Source organism: Rutilus rutilus, assembly GCF_951802725.1.
Source record: "Rutilus rutilus genome assembly, chromosome: 1".
NCBI classification, from domain to species: domain Eukaryota; kingdom Metazoa; phylum Chordata; class Actinopteri; order Cypriniformes; family Leuciscidae; genus Rutilus; species Rutilus rutilus.
In genome coordinates, this window is record NC_140209.1 from 51,520,034 (window position 1) to 51,535,104 (window position 15,071).

The following is a 15,071-nucleotide window of genomic DNA, read 5'->3' on the forward strand; positions in this document are numbered from 1 at the left end:
TCATCAGGAAGGACCACCCCTAAACCTACCCATCACTGGGGTCTAGACAAATTGTACGAAAACGTGCGAGTGAGGTCGTACGAATTAGCCACCTCGTAAAATATGTACGATTTGCTGTGAGATTGCGTTGGATATTCCTGGCGTTAAACCACCGATCTATTGTTTTTGTGAGATTACCTGCAGTAAATATTCCAGAGGAAAGCAACTATGTTGTCATAACGACAATATAATGGTATATTTCTTATAAGAAATGGGCAATTCCGCGCAAAACTGTCACATCCATAACGCCAACTAAATACCATGGCATTGACTGTGTTGACGTTATGGATGTGACAGTTTTGCGAGGAATTGCCCAAATATTGATTGCCATAAAAGTTCCTCAATTCTCCTGTCATTGTGGCACGAAGTTAATATTTGATACGCCTACCTGGTTATTTTTTATTTTTAGTTAAGCTTTGGCATATGGCAGGATTCCTGATGCAAGCACCTTCAGCTTTAAGGGTCCCACAGCCAGTACCTTCATTATGAAGCAGAATAACAACCATGTCAAACTTGTATGTTTTATCTCAGTGTTTATGCCTGACAAGTGTTTATAGTGCTGTCTTACCCATTTTACCTTTCCCAGAAAACGGTAAGAAAAAGGGAGGGAGAATGAAAAATAGGAAGTTGTGTTGTTGCTAAGCTGAAATGCAGAGATAAATGCCAGAGATTCAACTACAGGAATCTAAGCCAGCAAGCCATGCATTCCTTCTCTGCTGTTTTCTAGATTTTCCTCTTAAATTTGGCTTAAAATCTCAGAAAGGGAGCAGAGTACTTGTTTTGAAATTTAGCTGTTAATTGATGAACTCGTTCAAGAAACATTAACTGTTATTTAATGACTAATTAAACATTAGACATTCATGCTAATGTTGTTTTATTTTTGCTTTTTTAAAGACATTTGTTCAGGTACAGCTATTTGGCTTCTCACTGAAGTGTTCTTTTGTTGTAGAGAATCTAAATGCTTGTGCTGCAAAAAGCTTTGAGTTAGAAAAGTCAATAAGGTCAACTATCACTCTCACTTGGAACGTGAGGAATCACTTTAGTATCATCCCGGTCTCTCTTTATCAGCAGGGATTGAAAAATCTCAACGGAGAGAGAGTGTGTAGTCTGTCACTTTGAATCCAGATTTGCGTAGACTTTGGTGAAGGGCATTCTGGGAAAAGCAAGCTTTTGATCTAGTCCTGATGTGGTTGGAACGGTCTCTACCCTCCAGTTAGGTTTTAATGAGAGTTAAAGTTTAAGCCCCATAAGCTTCGGTCTTGATGCGAGCCAGTGTCAGTTTTTAAATAAGAAAAGGCACAGGCGAAACACACTGATGAAGTGAATGGTGATGTCATTGATATGGAAACTTTTGCTGTGGCCAAATACAATGTTTGGGGCTTTGCTTAGTCATAAAATGAGCTCATAGTGCAGTTTCTCTTACTTTCTTGGCGTGCCTTGTTCTTAATGTCCAACAAGCCTTTTATATATCTTATTTAAAACTGTAGACTTGATTGATTGACTGTTTTGTTTTGTGTTGCTTTTGAATATCCATTTATGTCATCAGAGATCAAGCACTCAGTCCTGCTTTCTGCAGCTTTGTGGTTTGCACCAACATTGTTGGTCCTAAATCCCTTATATTTGCTGCAAACACTGGATATCTTGACCCCTGTGACCTCCCCTGTAATCCCACTTAACCAGCACTTCAAGACTCGTGCATAGGGAGGGGGTCAGATTTCCTCTCAAAATCCCTATCTGGATCGCTCCGAGTTCACGGCATCATTCTGTTTATCCCACTGAATCCTGGCTCTCGTTATTCCTCCACATTTGTCGACGGTTTATCTCAAACCTCCATGACGAGGATGATTTAAGGACACATTCTCTCATTGACCTGTAAAGAAATTGATTTTTATTTTTAATGGAGTTGTTTGTTCAGCCATATTGTTGTTGTTTTTTCAAAATGGCAAATTTGAGGAATTGCAAACTCCTCGGCACTTAGAATGCATGTTTTCAAGTCTTATTTAAAAAGATTCAACTGTAATGCACTCGTGCCTTTGTGCAAAGGAAGAGTTTTTGAATATGTAAATATTTTCAAGAGGATCATGCATAGTTCTTTTGAAGGAAGTTTGAATATATGGAATTCATTTTAGTTCTGGTTTCATGTACTTCCGAATGTATGTATTTTCTATTACTTTAACATACAAATCATTGTGTTTAACTTTTTATTGTGTTGCCTTGACAAAGCCAGTACTATTATCCTGTACACAGACACTTAGTTAACTCCCAAAAGGGTGTTCAAGTTACATCCATCAAAGTCAGTACTTAAGACTGTTCTCAGTTCTTTTCTACATGATTGGACTTCCCGGGAAATTTTCTGACTGTAATTCCTGAGCTTTCAAGCTGTGTTAACCAAACATATTAGAATTGGCTATAGTAGTGGCCTAGCTAAGACTTGGAACTTCAAGCGAACCTTCAAACGTTCAGGCTCAACTTTCTCCAGCCGACATTCAAAGTTTCTCTTGAAGACAAGTTATTATTTACATTTGCTGTCTTGTGCAACCAGGTCTGTAGCGTTAGCAGGGTTAAGCACACAGAACATGTGCAAATCATTAATGCCCTGACTGTTTGAGAACAAGCCCTTAAACTGTTCAGGAGATCAGCTCCACACGGCTGCACTTTGTAACGTCTGAATTAACCATTCTGTGTAGTTTTGAGATTTTGCTGGCTTCAGGTGTGTGTGTGTGTGTGTGGCATTCTTCCTGTATAATAAGTTCTGGAATTTGACACTCCATCTCATCTTAATCACATATTAAATGTAAATATTTATTGTTGGTCCCCCCCTTTAAGTCTAAAAAGCTTGTTAGCCAATTTTATTTATTGATTTAAATTTTCTCTAATTTGTTGTAAATATATACTTTATGCCTGATTTGTATTTTGTACTGGCCATAGCAGAATTATAATTATTTTTCATTGCTTTATGTATTGTGTACAGATTTGTAACTGAAGTGTTGAAAATCATGATAATTTTTGTATCGTCTTTGAAGTAGAAGTGTAGCTAAGCTCACTGGCCCTGTTTTAATAAAGGAATTGCATTTGTGATTTTGCAAATGACGTGTTATGTGCAGTTTTTATATTTATATTTTGTGGTTTATAGTCAAATCCTATTCAATTGTCATTTTTCACTGATCGTTTCTGTCTTATGTCTCGGTAATGTCACCAGCATCAATGCAGTATCCATTTGGGAATACTGACTGTCAATACAATTACAAACCAATACAGTTAACAAGTGTACCTCAGTGAAAAGGTGTGAAAGGAAAATATTGTATGTGTATTGTGTAGTTCTGCAGGCAAGACATTAACTTTATTCAAGGTCTTTATTTAGATTCTGTGATTTAATCTCATGTAATCAGCATGGGTACAACATTCACATGTAATTTCACTTTCACAAGAGAACCCTCACACCCTCAGAGAGAATAAAACCTTTCATAAAAGATGATTAGTTCAATATGTATTGAAGATACAATTACCACAGGTTTATAAAATCAAGCACCTAACCATCTACAAACATTTGTAACCCCTTGAACTTTGAAAAAGTACTACCTCGCAATAAGTCACTTAATGAAATTGCGTCTGTGCTATACAACAACAAAAAAAAAAAAGTAAAGTGTAAGAACCTAATGTGAAATTCAGTTACCATTTTCACTAAGTTTCTCATCAATAGTTTTCTGCAGGAGAGTCAGAGCTTTCCTGAGGGTTTCCAGACTTGGATGAGTGTTAACATTGATATCAGGCCATTTCTTGATGTTGAACGGGCTGCGCAGGGATGGGTAAACCTACATGAAGAGAAAGGAGAAATCACTCAGCATGAGGAACACAGAGTTGCCCTGTGATGCGTTTGCATCGTACACTGACCTGTAGGAGGTGAAGGTGATCCTCAGTGCGTGAGAGCTGCTCCAGCTCAGTGTTTCTCAACTTGAGCTCAGTGATCTCGTGCTGCAGCTCTTCAGTGAGCTTTTCTTCTTGTTTCTCTGCTGCTTTCAGCTTCTGCTCCATCATCTCCAGCCGCTCAGCCTGACATCGCTCAATGGAAAGGATCATTGCCATAAAGAGCTCCATGCTCTCTGCTATTTCTTTCTCTGTGTTTTGCTGATAAAGATCGATGAACAGATTCCATTTTAATTGTAATTCAGAACTTTGCAAATGTCAGATTATTTAAACTCACTTTTCTGAGTTCTGCTGAGTGTTTGATATCTTGAATCGTCTTCATTCTGTCCTGGATAATCTGCTGCACTTCTGTTTGTATCTTAATCACTTGAGTCTATAGACACAGATGGACACACATTTTATCACTCATAGATTTATTGTTAATATACTTTGTTATTTGTTGTAACTCCTACCTTCTTCTCCTCGCTCTCCTCCTCCAGGGGAACAGTGTTGTGAGTCTTGTGGTCTCCATCAGTGCAGGACAGACACACAAACGTCTGATCATCTCTACAGAACAGCTCCAGAGGTCTCTCGTGTTTCTGGCATATATAGTTTTCCAGATTTTCTACAGCGTTTATCAATTTGTGTTTTTTTAATCGTGAGACTCTCTGATGAGGCTCCAGGTGAGTTTTGCAATAAGAGCTCTGACATATCAAGCAGGACTTCAGGGCTTTCAGCTTTCTTTCATCACAGATGTCACAGAGAACATCAGGTTTTGTCAGACAGGACTTTTCTTTAAAGAGCTGTACGACCTGCCTAAGTGCAGTGTTGATCTTGAGGTCGGGTCTTTTACTAAATGTTTCTTTACAGAGTGGACAGCAGCAGGCCTCACTCTTGTCCCAGCACTGGTTCAGGCAGCTCTTACAGAAGTTGTGTCCACACGGGATGGTGACCGGATCGGTGAACACATCTAGACACACAGAACACTGAAGCTCCTCAGTTAGAGGACCACTGGAGAATGTCAGGTCTGAAAAGAAGACAAATGAAGATAGGATTGCTTGCATTTCTGGACACTATATTCTCACAAAACTGGTCAATCATTCACTCACTTATTTACTCTGTTTCAGGGTTAAGCCGCCTTTCCACTGCACACGACAAACGACAGCCGTCGGACCGGAAGTCATTCATTTCCAATGGAGAGTCGTACGGGAGCTGCGGGGAGTTCCGATCATATGCGTATGCGGAAATTTCGGATCCGATTTGAGCTTCGGATGCGTTGAAACATCTGAACTTCTGCGGCTAGCTAGACCGTATGCAACCGGTCGACCGGATGTGATGTATTCTAATCAAAACTATGAGTGCGAAGCTAGAATTACCAATATTTTATTACTTTAATGTAAACGCTATTCCTGCAAAATGACGGTTATTAATAATTATGGCTGAAAAAAATATTTGTATCATTATTAAATCAATATTTATATTGATTAGCTCTATAAAATCAACTATTTTTTATATTAGATGTATTGAGGGTCATTTGTTTTGTGTGGATATATTCATGCATGCATTACATTCATTAAAATCATTAATTTTACCATTGTGAATAGCCGAGGGTAACGGTTGCTTCACGACCGATTTCAAAGTTCCGTGTGACTGACACCAGGGGGCGAAATGCGACAATCGAATGCGAATGTCGTGTGCAGTGGAAAGGCGGCTTTACTTGTATCTAACTACATACTCTGTCTCCTGAGTACTCTATTTTATATATATATACAGTGAGGAAAATAAGAATTTGAACACCCTGCTATTTTGCAAGTTCTCCCACTTGGAAATCATGGAGGGGTCTGAAATTGTCATCGTAGGTGCATGTCCACTGTGAGAGACATAATCAAAAAAAAAAAAATCCAGAAATCACAATATATGATTTTTTAACTATTTATTTGTATGATACAGCTGCAAATAAGTATTTGAACACCTGTCTATCAGCTAGAATTCTGACCCTCAATGACCTGTTAGTCTGCCTTTAAAATGTCCACCTCCACTCCATTTATTATCCTAAATTAGATGCACCTGTTTGAGGTCGTTAGCTGCATAAAGACACCTGTCCACCCCATACAATCAGTAAGAATCCAACTACTGACATGGCCAAGACCAAAGAGCTGTCCAAAGACACTAGAGACAAAATTGTACACCTCCACAAGGCTGGAAAGGGCTATGGGGAAATTGCCAAGCAGCTTGGTGAAAAAAGGTCCACTGTTGGAGCAATCATTAGAAAATGGAAGAATCTAAACATGACTGTCAATCTCCCTCGGACTGGGGCTCCATGCAAGATCTCACCTCGTGGGGTCTCAATGATCCTAAGAAAGGTGAGAAATCAGCCCAGAACTACATGGAAGGAGCTGGTCAATGACCTGAAAAGAGCTGGGACCACCGTTTCCAAGGTTACTGCTGGTAATACACTAAGACGTCATGGTTTGAAATCATGCATGGCACGGAAGGTTCCCCTGCTTAAACCAGCACGTCAAGGCCCGTCTTAAGTTTGCCAATGACCATTTGGATGATCCAGAGGAGTCATGGGCGAAAGTCATGTGGTCAGATGAGACCAAAATAGAACTTTTTGGTCATAATTCCACTAAACGTGTTTGGAGGAAGAAGAATGATGAGTACCATCCCAAGAACACCATCCCTACTGTGAAGCATGGGGGTGGTAGCATCATGCTTTGGGGGTGTTTTTCTGCACATGGGACAGGGCGACTGCACTGTAGGAGAGGATGACCGGGGCCATGTATTGCGAGATTTTGGGGAACAACCTCCTTCCCTCAGTTAGAGCATTGAAGATGGGTCGAGGCTGGGTCTTCCAACATGACAATGACCCGAAGCACACAGCCAGGATAACCAAGGAGTGGCTCTGTAAGAAGCATATCAAGGTTCTGGCGTGGCCTAGCCAGTCTCCAGACCTAAACCCAATAGAGAATCTTTGGAGGGAGCTCAAACTCCGTGTTTCTCAGCGACAGCCCAGAAACCTGACTGATCTAGAGTCAGGGTGTTCAAATACTTATTTTCCTCACTGTATACTGTGCCACTCAATACATTAATTGCTTCACTCTTTTTAGTTTTTTTTTTTTAGAAAAATGTCAAAACAAATTTTTACAGGATGAATCATGACTGTAAAACTGATTTTTTAAAAGCATAAATCAAGCAAATTGCAGAGGAATGAGGAAAAAAATTGGTTATCTAAACAAGTGTATTTGCCATTTCTACTTCAAAATTTAAATAAATACATTGTCACATCAATCAATGTATATATTTAAACTCTAAGAGCAAGAGAAAATAATGCAGTTATATTTTGGGCAGAATATTTTTATGAAACGTGAGGTTACAGGTAAATACATATCATAGCTCTAAGACACAAAGTTATGAGAAGAAATCAAATACAACTTTTATGTTGTTAAATGTAAAAGCAGAAGTTTTGGCAGTTTGCTGGTCTGGAGCGTTCAGGTGAGTGTTAAAACACAATGCCAAGGAGGAAAGACATCAGCAATCAAGTCAATTCAAGTCAGTTGCCAATCTTCCCAGGAGTGGACGTCCCAGCAAATTCACTCCAGTGTCAGACCGTACAATGCTCAGGGAAATCGCAAAACACCCAAGAACATCTCAGACTCTTCAGGCCTCAGTTAACATGTTAAATGTTCATGGCAGTAGAATTATAAAAAGACTTAACAAGTATGGCATGTTTGGAAGGGTTGCCCCGAGAAAGCTTCTTCATAGAACATTGGCAGCACGGCTTATTGCAAAGTTGCATCTGAACAAACCACAAGACTTCTGGAACAATGTCCTCTGGACAGACGAGACCAAAGTGGAGATGTTTGGCCATTTAATGTACAGCACCACGTTAGGTGAAAATTTAACACAGCAAACCAAACGCCTCATACTAACTGTCCATCTCGCTGGTGGAGGGGTGATGATTTTTTGCTTGTTTTGCAGCCGCAGGACCTGCTGGGCACCTTGCAGTCATTGAGTCGAACATTAAATTGGGTCATGTAACAGGACAATGATCCCAAGCACACGAGCAAATCTACAACAGAATGGCTAAAAAAGAAAAGAATCAAGGTGTTACACTGGCCCAGTCAAAGTCCAGACCTCAAACTGATTGCAGATTTGAGGTCTGTCACACTTTTTTAAGCAAATTATTGATATCATAGGTCTGTCACAGTTTTTTAAGCAAATTATTGACATCATAGGGCCTGATTTCCTATTTTTTATTAACATTTGTTTGAACACTGGTATGGTCCCGGACTGCCTAAAACATGCTTCAGTCACTCCCCTATTGAAAAAATCTAATCTTGATACATCTGATTTAAGTAATTTCAGACCAATTTCTAATCTTCCATTTATCTCGAAAATCCTGGAAAAGGTTGTTCTCAATCAACTACACTCCTTTCTGAGTAAAAATTCATTATATGATACTTTCCAGTCAGGATTTAGGAAACTACACAGCACCGAATCCGCTTTACTGAAAGTCACTAAGCTGGCTACATTATGCTGGCTACAGATAATGGTAGTGCTGTTGCCCTGGTCCTTTTAGATCTCAGCTCTGCTTTTGATATGGTTGACCATTCAATTCTTATCTCTCGACTGAAGAATTTAGGCATTCACGGCACCGTTTTAAATTGGTTTCAGTCTTTTTTAACTAATAGAACATTCTCTGTATGTATTGGAAATTGCACTTCCTCAGCAGCACATCTTTCCTGTGGTGTACCACAGGGATCTGTTCTTGCTCCGATATTATTCTCTTTATATCTGTTACCATTGGGTTCTATCTTTTCTAAACACGGAGTATCATTTCATTTATACGCCGACGATACCCAATTGTATTTCCCATTTAAACAAAATAATTCAAGCTCCTTAGAAGTCCTACTTGCATGTTTTCAGGAAGTGAAGTTATGGCTGGCACAATATTTTTTGGCTCTAAATGAGAACAAAACTGAAGTAATACTGTTTGGACCAAGTGATCGTCATGACTCCGGTATTCTAGATCTTGATGAGTTAAATCCTCATGTTACTTCATCTGCAAAAAATCTAGGTTTCGTGTTTGACTCAGGCCTTAAGTTTGATCAGCAAATTAACGTTAAATCTTGCTTTTTTCATTTACGCCGTCTTGCAAAAGTCAAATATTTTCTCTCTCCAAAGAATTTTGAAATAGTCATGCTTTTATCACCTCACGACTTGACTATTGTAATTCACTTTATCTTGGAGCTAACAATTATCTATCAGGTGCCTTCAACTAGTACAAAATGCTGCTGCTAGGCTGTTGACTGGTAGTCGAAAGTTTGATCACATTACTCCGATTTTAACTTCACTAAACTGGATACCAGTCAAACAGAGAATTGAGTTTAAAATTTTTGTTTTTGTTTTTAAATCATTACAAGGCCTAGCACCAGGGCACTTATCTGACTTAATACACTACCATAACCCACCCAGGTCACTTAGGTCTAGTAACCTTGGATTGCTCTCTGTGCGTAGATCGAGACTGAAACATCGAGGTGACCGAGCTTTTGCAGTAGCAGGCCCCAAATTATGGAATAGCCTGGGTTATTTTAGCCTGGTAAAATTATGGAATTATAGGATATGTGGATCCTTAAAGGTATAGTGGAGGATTTTCTTTTTCCGGGTGGATCATCAAGACTATTGGTCCTCCTAGTTGTCAATCATTCTGGTGATATGTTTACGTAAGGCCGTCGTACGTGCTCGTCCCTAGGTAGTTTTCGCTTTCTGCGCATGCGCACTTTCAGGTGTATATGTGTGGTGAGCCGTTTATATACTGTCTATGGTGGTGAGCTGGTTTCAGCCATTCATTGAAGCTCGCCGTTCTCACCGGGTTTTTTCAAAATGTCTGAGGGTCGCAAGAGAAAAAGTGTCTACGAATTGTATGACAAGAAGAGAAAGGCCTCTGAAGAAAGAAACAAGACCAGAGTGTTTTTGGGAGAATATTGCACACGCTGGCGTGCGCTAAAAGCACAGGTTGGGCTTCCCACTGATGCCTCAGTCGTGAAGTTTCTACTCGACAGGGAAAGTTTGGCATGCTATTTGGAGAAATCCATTTAAAATCACTGCTAGTAAAAGTTAATGTAAGCTATGATTAGCGATGCTAGCCCTGGCACAAGTCACGCACCGACAGCAACTTGTAAACAGAGCGTGCACGAGGAGAACTAGGCTCGTGCATGCTCTCTCGTGCACACGTTTAATAGGCGTTCCCTCTCGGGAGCAGGTAGAGTGTTGCGCATGTGCATTTTTTCAAAAAGTGGAGAGGGCGGTTCTTTTCTAAAATTCGGGAAAATCCTCCACCATACCTTTAATGCACTCTCTTAACCTTCAATTGTATTATATTCAATGTATTATTTATTCTATTGCTTGTAATTGTATCGATTGCTCTTGCAATTTTATTATATTGTATTATCCTTGTACTGATTATTCTGTCCTGTTCAGCACTTTGGTCAACCATGGGTTGTTTTTAAATGTGCTTTACAAATAAATAATGGATGAATAAATGAATGATTGAAATGTTGCGGCGGAACCTTAAGAGAGCTGTGCAAACAAATGCACACGAACCTCAATGCTGTTCATCTGAGGTTGTAATTACCTGATTTTAAGACCTGTTAAAGACCAGATGATTTTTTTTATTATGTCCTGATACATAAAACCATAGGATTCAAAAAGGTGTGCTTTCATTTTCACATGACTGTATTTCACCAACATACAGTATTAATATTTGTAGTAATTATTTTTTTTAAATGTGTCCACGCACTCACCTGTGGCAAAGCGAGATTTGTGTAGGATGCCAGATTTAGAACCGCAGGTAACAGGTAGAGTAGGATCAAACACAGTCAAGTCATCATCATCATCTTTCTCATCAACATCATCCTCCTCCTCTTCAACATCATCATCATCCTCTTCAACATCATTATCATCCTCCTCCTCTTCAACATCATCATCATCCTCCTCATCAACATCATCATCACCATCGTCACTTGATTCTACAACAAATGCACAAACACTCAGGAAACAGAATATAAAGAATACTGAAATTTATGTTGATATTACTGAGCATTTTGTCTCGTTACGGGTCACTATCATACTGACCAGAGGTGTAAGGGAGTAGCTGTTCCCAGTTCTGTGAAAACAGAACAGATGCAGGTATGTCAATGATGAGGAACACAGGAAAAGATCCCTCAACCCTGTTTAGCTGAGAAGCTTGGTTTCACAGACAAGGCTTAAGGCTAGTCCAAGACTAACCTGCATGTTTGAGCTGTTTTAACTGAAAGCAGCTTTCACTGACATATATATTGTCTCAAGATTCACAGCAGTAATGTTTTTTTTTTTTTTTTTTAAGGCACGTTTATTATAGCTATTTAAATGTCCTAATTGAACTAAGGCCTACTCCTGGCTTAATCTAAACCTATTAATTTAAACTCTATGTTAATGCTATTTAAGTATCATTTATTTCATTTAATTTTGTATTTTAGTTTTGTTAATTGTATTTCAGGGAACTGTTAATTCACACTCTGAATGCTAATTATATTTGCACTTAAAGAGTGCAGTAGTTGAAACTGTTCTTATGCACCTCTGTGAGTTTCTGGAGTGGAATCCCATTGTAATGGATGCTGGTCTTCCACTTTTTGTTCCTTTCCTTTCCTCCAAACCTTTCAAACTCACTGGGCTTGAACCACAGGCCTTCACTTAAAATGCACTTCTGCTCTACAGACAGAGAAGTTAATGTACAGTTTATTCAAACACTATACTGGAATCTCTTTGAACTTGTTTTAAAGCATCTGGATGTTCTGAACATGTCTAGATGCTCCAGAATAATTATTCCACATACCTTTATTATATTTCTCAACATAGAAGATGCCTTTTTTATCCCCACATGTGACGGGAAGTTCACATTTGTTTTCAGATATTTGTCTCAAATACTGGCTGGAGTCTGAAACAAAGGACACATGTAAGGCATGAATGGAGCTTTAAATCAAACTCATTACAGACAGAGCAGTGTTAACCTCTGTATTGCCTATCTCTACTCTTTTGAAGGAACTTCTGAATTCATCTGCTGTTTTGTAATGTAATGACTGAAATAAACTGTATTTTGGAAAGCTCACTTGGGTTCTTTTTGGGGTCTGTGCCTTTGTCTTGGCTCTTCTTGTTGGGTGCTCTGTGTTGACAGCGTCGTTTCATATTCCTTCCCTCCACTTGTTTTCCTCTCTTTTCGCTGTCATTCTCACTCGGGCTGTCAGATCCCGTGCAGCTCTCCACATCCCATTCAGACTCAGACGTTATGTCTGACTCTCTTTCCATGTCCTGTGGTTCTCTGAAACACACTTTAATTATACATTTTATGTGGAGGAAATCAATGTTGTTTTTGCACTTTTTATCATAATCATGGAAGCTCACTCCAATATATGGGCCATTCTACAGAATTGGTTCAAAGTCAGAGTTGGAAATGTCTTGAAAAAAATGTCTTTTTTCATAAATTTTGTATGTATGCAAATTGTATAATATCCAAGGCACACATTTCTAGTAATTGTGCAGTTAATTATTATATTGTATTTTCAGAAAGTTTTTTTATATTTTTCCTTTCCCCAAATATGTCACTACTGAAACACAATAATAAATAATTTAACAAGAAGGCATATTGACCTATTAATATTTTGTTTACATCTGCCTTGTAAATATATTTGTTGCTGTTTTCACAGGTAAATCAATAACAATTACAATTTTATTAACAATATTTCAAGTGTAATTTATGAGATTTGTTGAATTTTGAATCCAATCTTTCTTTGTAAAAGGCATTAAGTTAATCATACTGATTTCAAAGTTAATGAGTCATTAGTTTAAATATACAGTGAACCAAACACTATAATAAACATCTTAGTTGATAATACAATATACTTTATTTTAGACAAAACATCCATGTTTCGGTCGTGACGGCACATTTTCAGTGGTGACAGTAATGCTTTGGCGACCACATCACATTACAGAATTTAAACTCTCATACTAAAACACTAAATAAAACATACTAAGATACTAATGATTTGCATAACTGTACTAAAAAAAAAAAAAAAAATTCCCCAAATAAATGATTATGTGTTCCCTTTTGTCACTACCAAAACAATGATGACATGTTTCGGTCATAACTGTTTCGGTAGTGACAATGAAAGAGAGGCTAGAGAGAGAGAGACACAAGAATATTTCCTGATCAAAAATGTAGGTGTGGTTAAAATCAGTCTCAGTCAATGGACTAAAACAAAGTAACACACACTGTTTCGGTAGTGACATGAAAATGTGGGACACATTTCAATATCATTTTCACAAGTTGAAATTTAGGGGTTAGGGTTCAGGACAGACCCCTCCCAATTGAAAGTACCCAATAAATTATGATTTTATATTTGTTAAGCTTACTGATATTTTAAATATTATTGTGGGATTTAATAATAGAATTATCTTTGTAAACATCTAAATTTTAATACTTAAATTCTTTTTAAAAAATTTTTGGGGGGGTTATGGGATAGCAGTTTGCAGCAATTCTGTAGAATGTCCCATATGTGCAACGTGATCTCACGAGAATATGTGTATGTTTCGTATATTTACGTAAAGTGTAGTTCTACTATACATTTACTTACGTTTTCATACACACTAAACCGTACAATATACAGAATTACAACATTAATTATTTATGTATAACTTTACCGACGTATAAATTCCTTATGAATATTAAAATCGTGGCATTACTGTTTTGACTCTATTACATTACATTGTCATATCAATGGCATATTTTCCTTCGCATTTATAAATGCAGTTTACCCATCTACTTTATATGAAATAAGAACATTTCACAGAATTCACACTGTTTGTGAATTCCTTAACATTAATAACATTTCAGTAATCGTTTAACCATTTTGTAATATTTAGTTTGTTTGCCGTGAGACACAAAACTAAAGGCGTTTTTTCCTACAGCAACTGACAATAGAACCATAAAATACACCAAAACACAACTTAGGTACACAAAAGGCATAAATTGTATTTGTTCGCTGTAATCCAAATGTTTAGAATTCATATACGTTTGCAAGTAACAGATCTAAATTCAGCCCTTCATCTCGCGACCTTCATCTCCATTCTTAGCAGCGACCGTTAAACTTCAAGTCATAACGCTCCTAATGATGAATTCAAATTCAAAAATTGCGCCCTCAAGAAGCTTTATGATATGTTTTACGACAGTGATATCAAACGCTCATTGGCTCTCACTGGAATTTTAGTGACAGAAAGTTAACCCTCTACATCACAGCGTTTCCCTCGGCCAACGGAAAGTTTTCTTAAGCCCCATGTTCAGTAACGTTAATGATTGCAAGTGCAACCAATTAGAATGGTCAAAAAATTATCAAAGAACAGTCCAAAAAGGTGTGGGACTCTCAGTGGGAGTCACTATAAAGCACTATTTAAATGCGGGAAGGCGGCAAGATTATTTGCTTTAGTAATCTTATTTAAAATGACATGAACTGCATAAAAAATTTTTGTTTGTGTGTGTGTGTGTGTATGTATGAAGGTGAAGAGAAGCCTTTATGAAAGTTTTAATAAAATCATGTAGGCCTACCATCAAAATGGAGAGGGTTAAAAAAGGAAACAACAGAACAGAAAAAAACACACTACATTAAAATTGTATTTACTCCTAATAAAATGAATGTCTACTCACCTTGATGTGTCCACCTTTTGCAGTTTTTCTAGTTACCTCTCTCTTTTATGCACAGACTATTTCTGTATGTACACACACACACACTTCTAATCTTTTCTTTTATGTGCTCCACCAAACCACGCCTTTCAGCAGATCTGCCTTCCAATCCTAATGTGTCCCTGTGGAACTACTACACCTGAACACTAGGCATGGAAAAAAAATGCACTTGTGCGTCACTAAGAATTTATTTCGAGAATTCCTATTAAATTCAAATTTGAATTGAGGCTGGAAACAGGATGCAGAAATGGAATTCGAATTTGAACTAAAGCAGAATTAAGTAATTGAAATTCACTGTAAATTGTAACTGAAAAAGCTATTTGTCAAGATAAAACTGACAAGAACAATAGATAAA

At 37.9% G+C, this 15,071-nt stretch overlaps 1 protein-coding gene across 3 annotated transcripts; it reads right to left on the bottom strand.

The window, feature by feature from the left end:
- Nucleotides 1–3,351: 3,351 nt before the first annotated feature.
- LOC311300314 (uncharacterized protein) lies at nt 3,352–14,829 on the bottom strand. 3 transcript variants are annotated; one of them, XM_084424548.1, is made up of 10 exons: nt 14,681–14,829; nt 12,093–12,311; nt 11,819–11,920; nt 11,561–11,694; nt 11,080–11,110; nt 10,749–10,973; nt 4,416–4,969; nt 4,241–4,336; nt 3,931–4,164; nt 3,352–3,851 (listed from the first exon to the last, which is right to left on the bottom strand). In XM_084424548.1, exons 2-10 carry the CDS (start codon nt 12,286–12,288, stop codon nt 3,705–3,707), a joined length of 1,719 nt encoding a protein of 572 aa, XP_084280674.1. In that variant the 5' UTR covers nt 12,289–12,311; nt 14,681–14,829; the 3' UTR covers nt 3,352–3,704. The 3 variants fall into 3 exon arrangements, with proteins under 3 accessions (XP_084280674.1, XP_084280675.1, XP_084280676.1); XM_084424549.1 differs by having other exon boundaries at nt 3,360–3,851; nt 12,093–12,301; nt 14,681–14,785; XM_084424550.1 differs by lacking the exon at nt 14,681–14,829 and having other exon boundaries at nt 3,360–3,851; nt 12,093–12,331.
- Nucleotides 14,830–15,071: the final 242 nt, after the last annotated feature.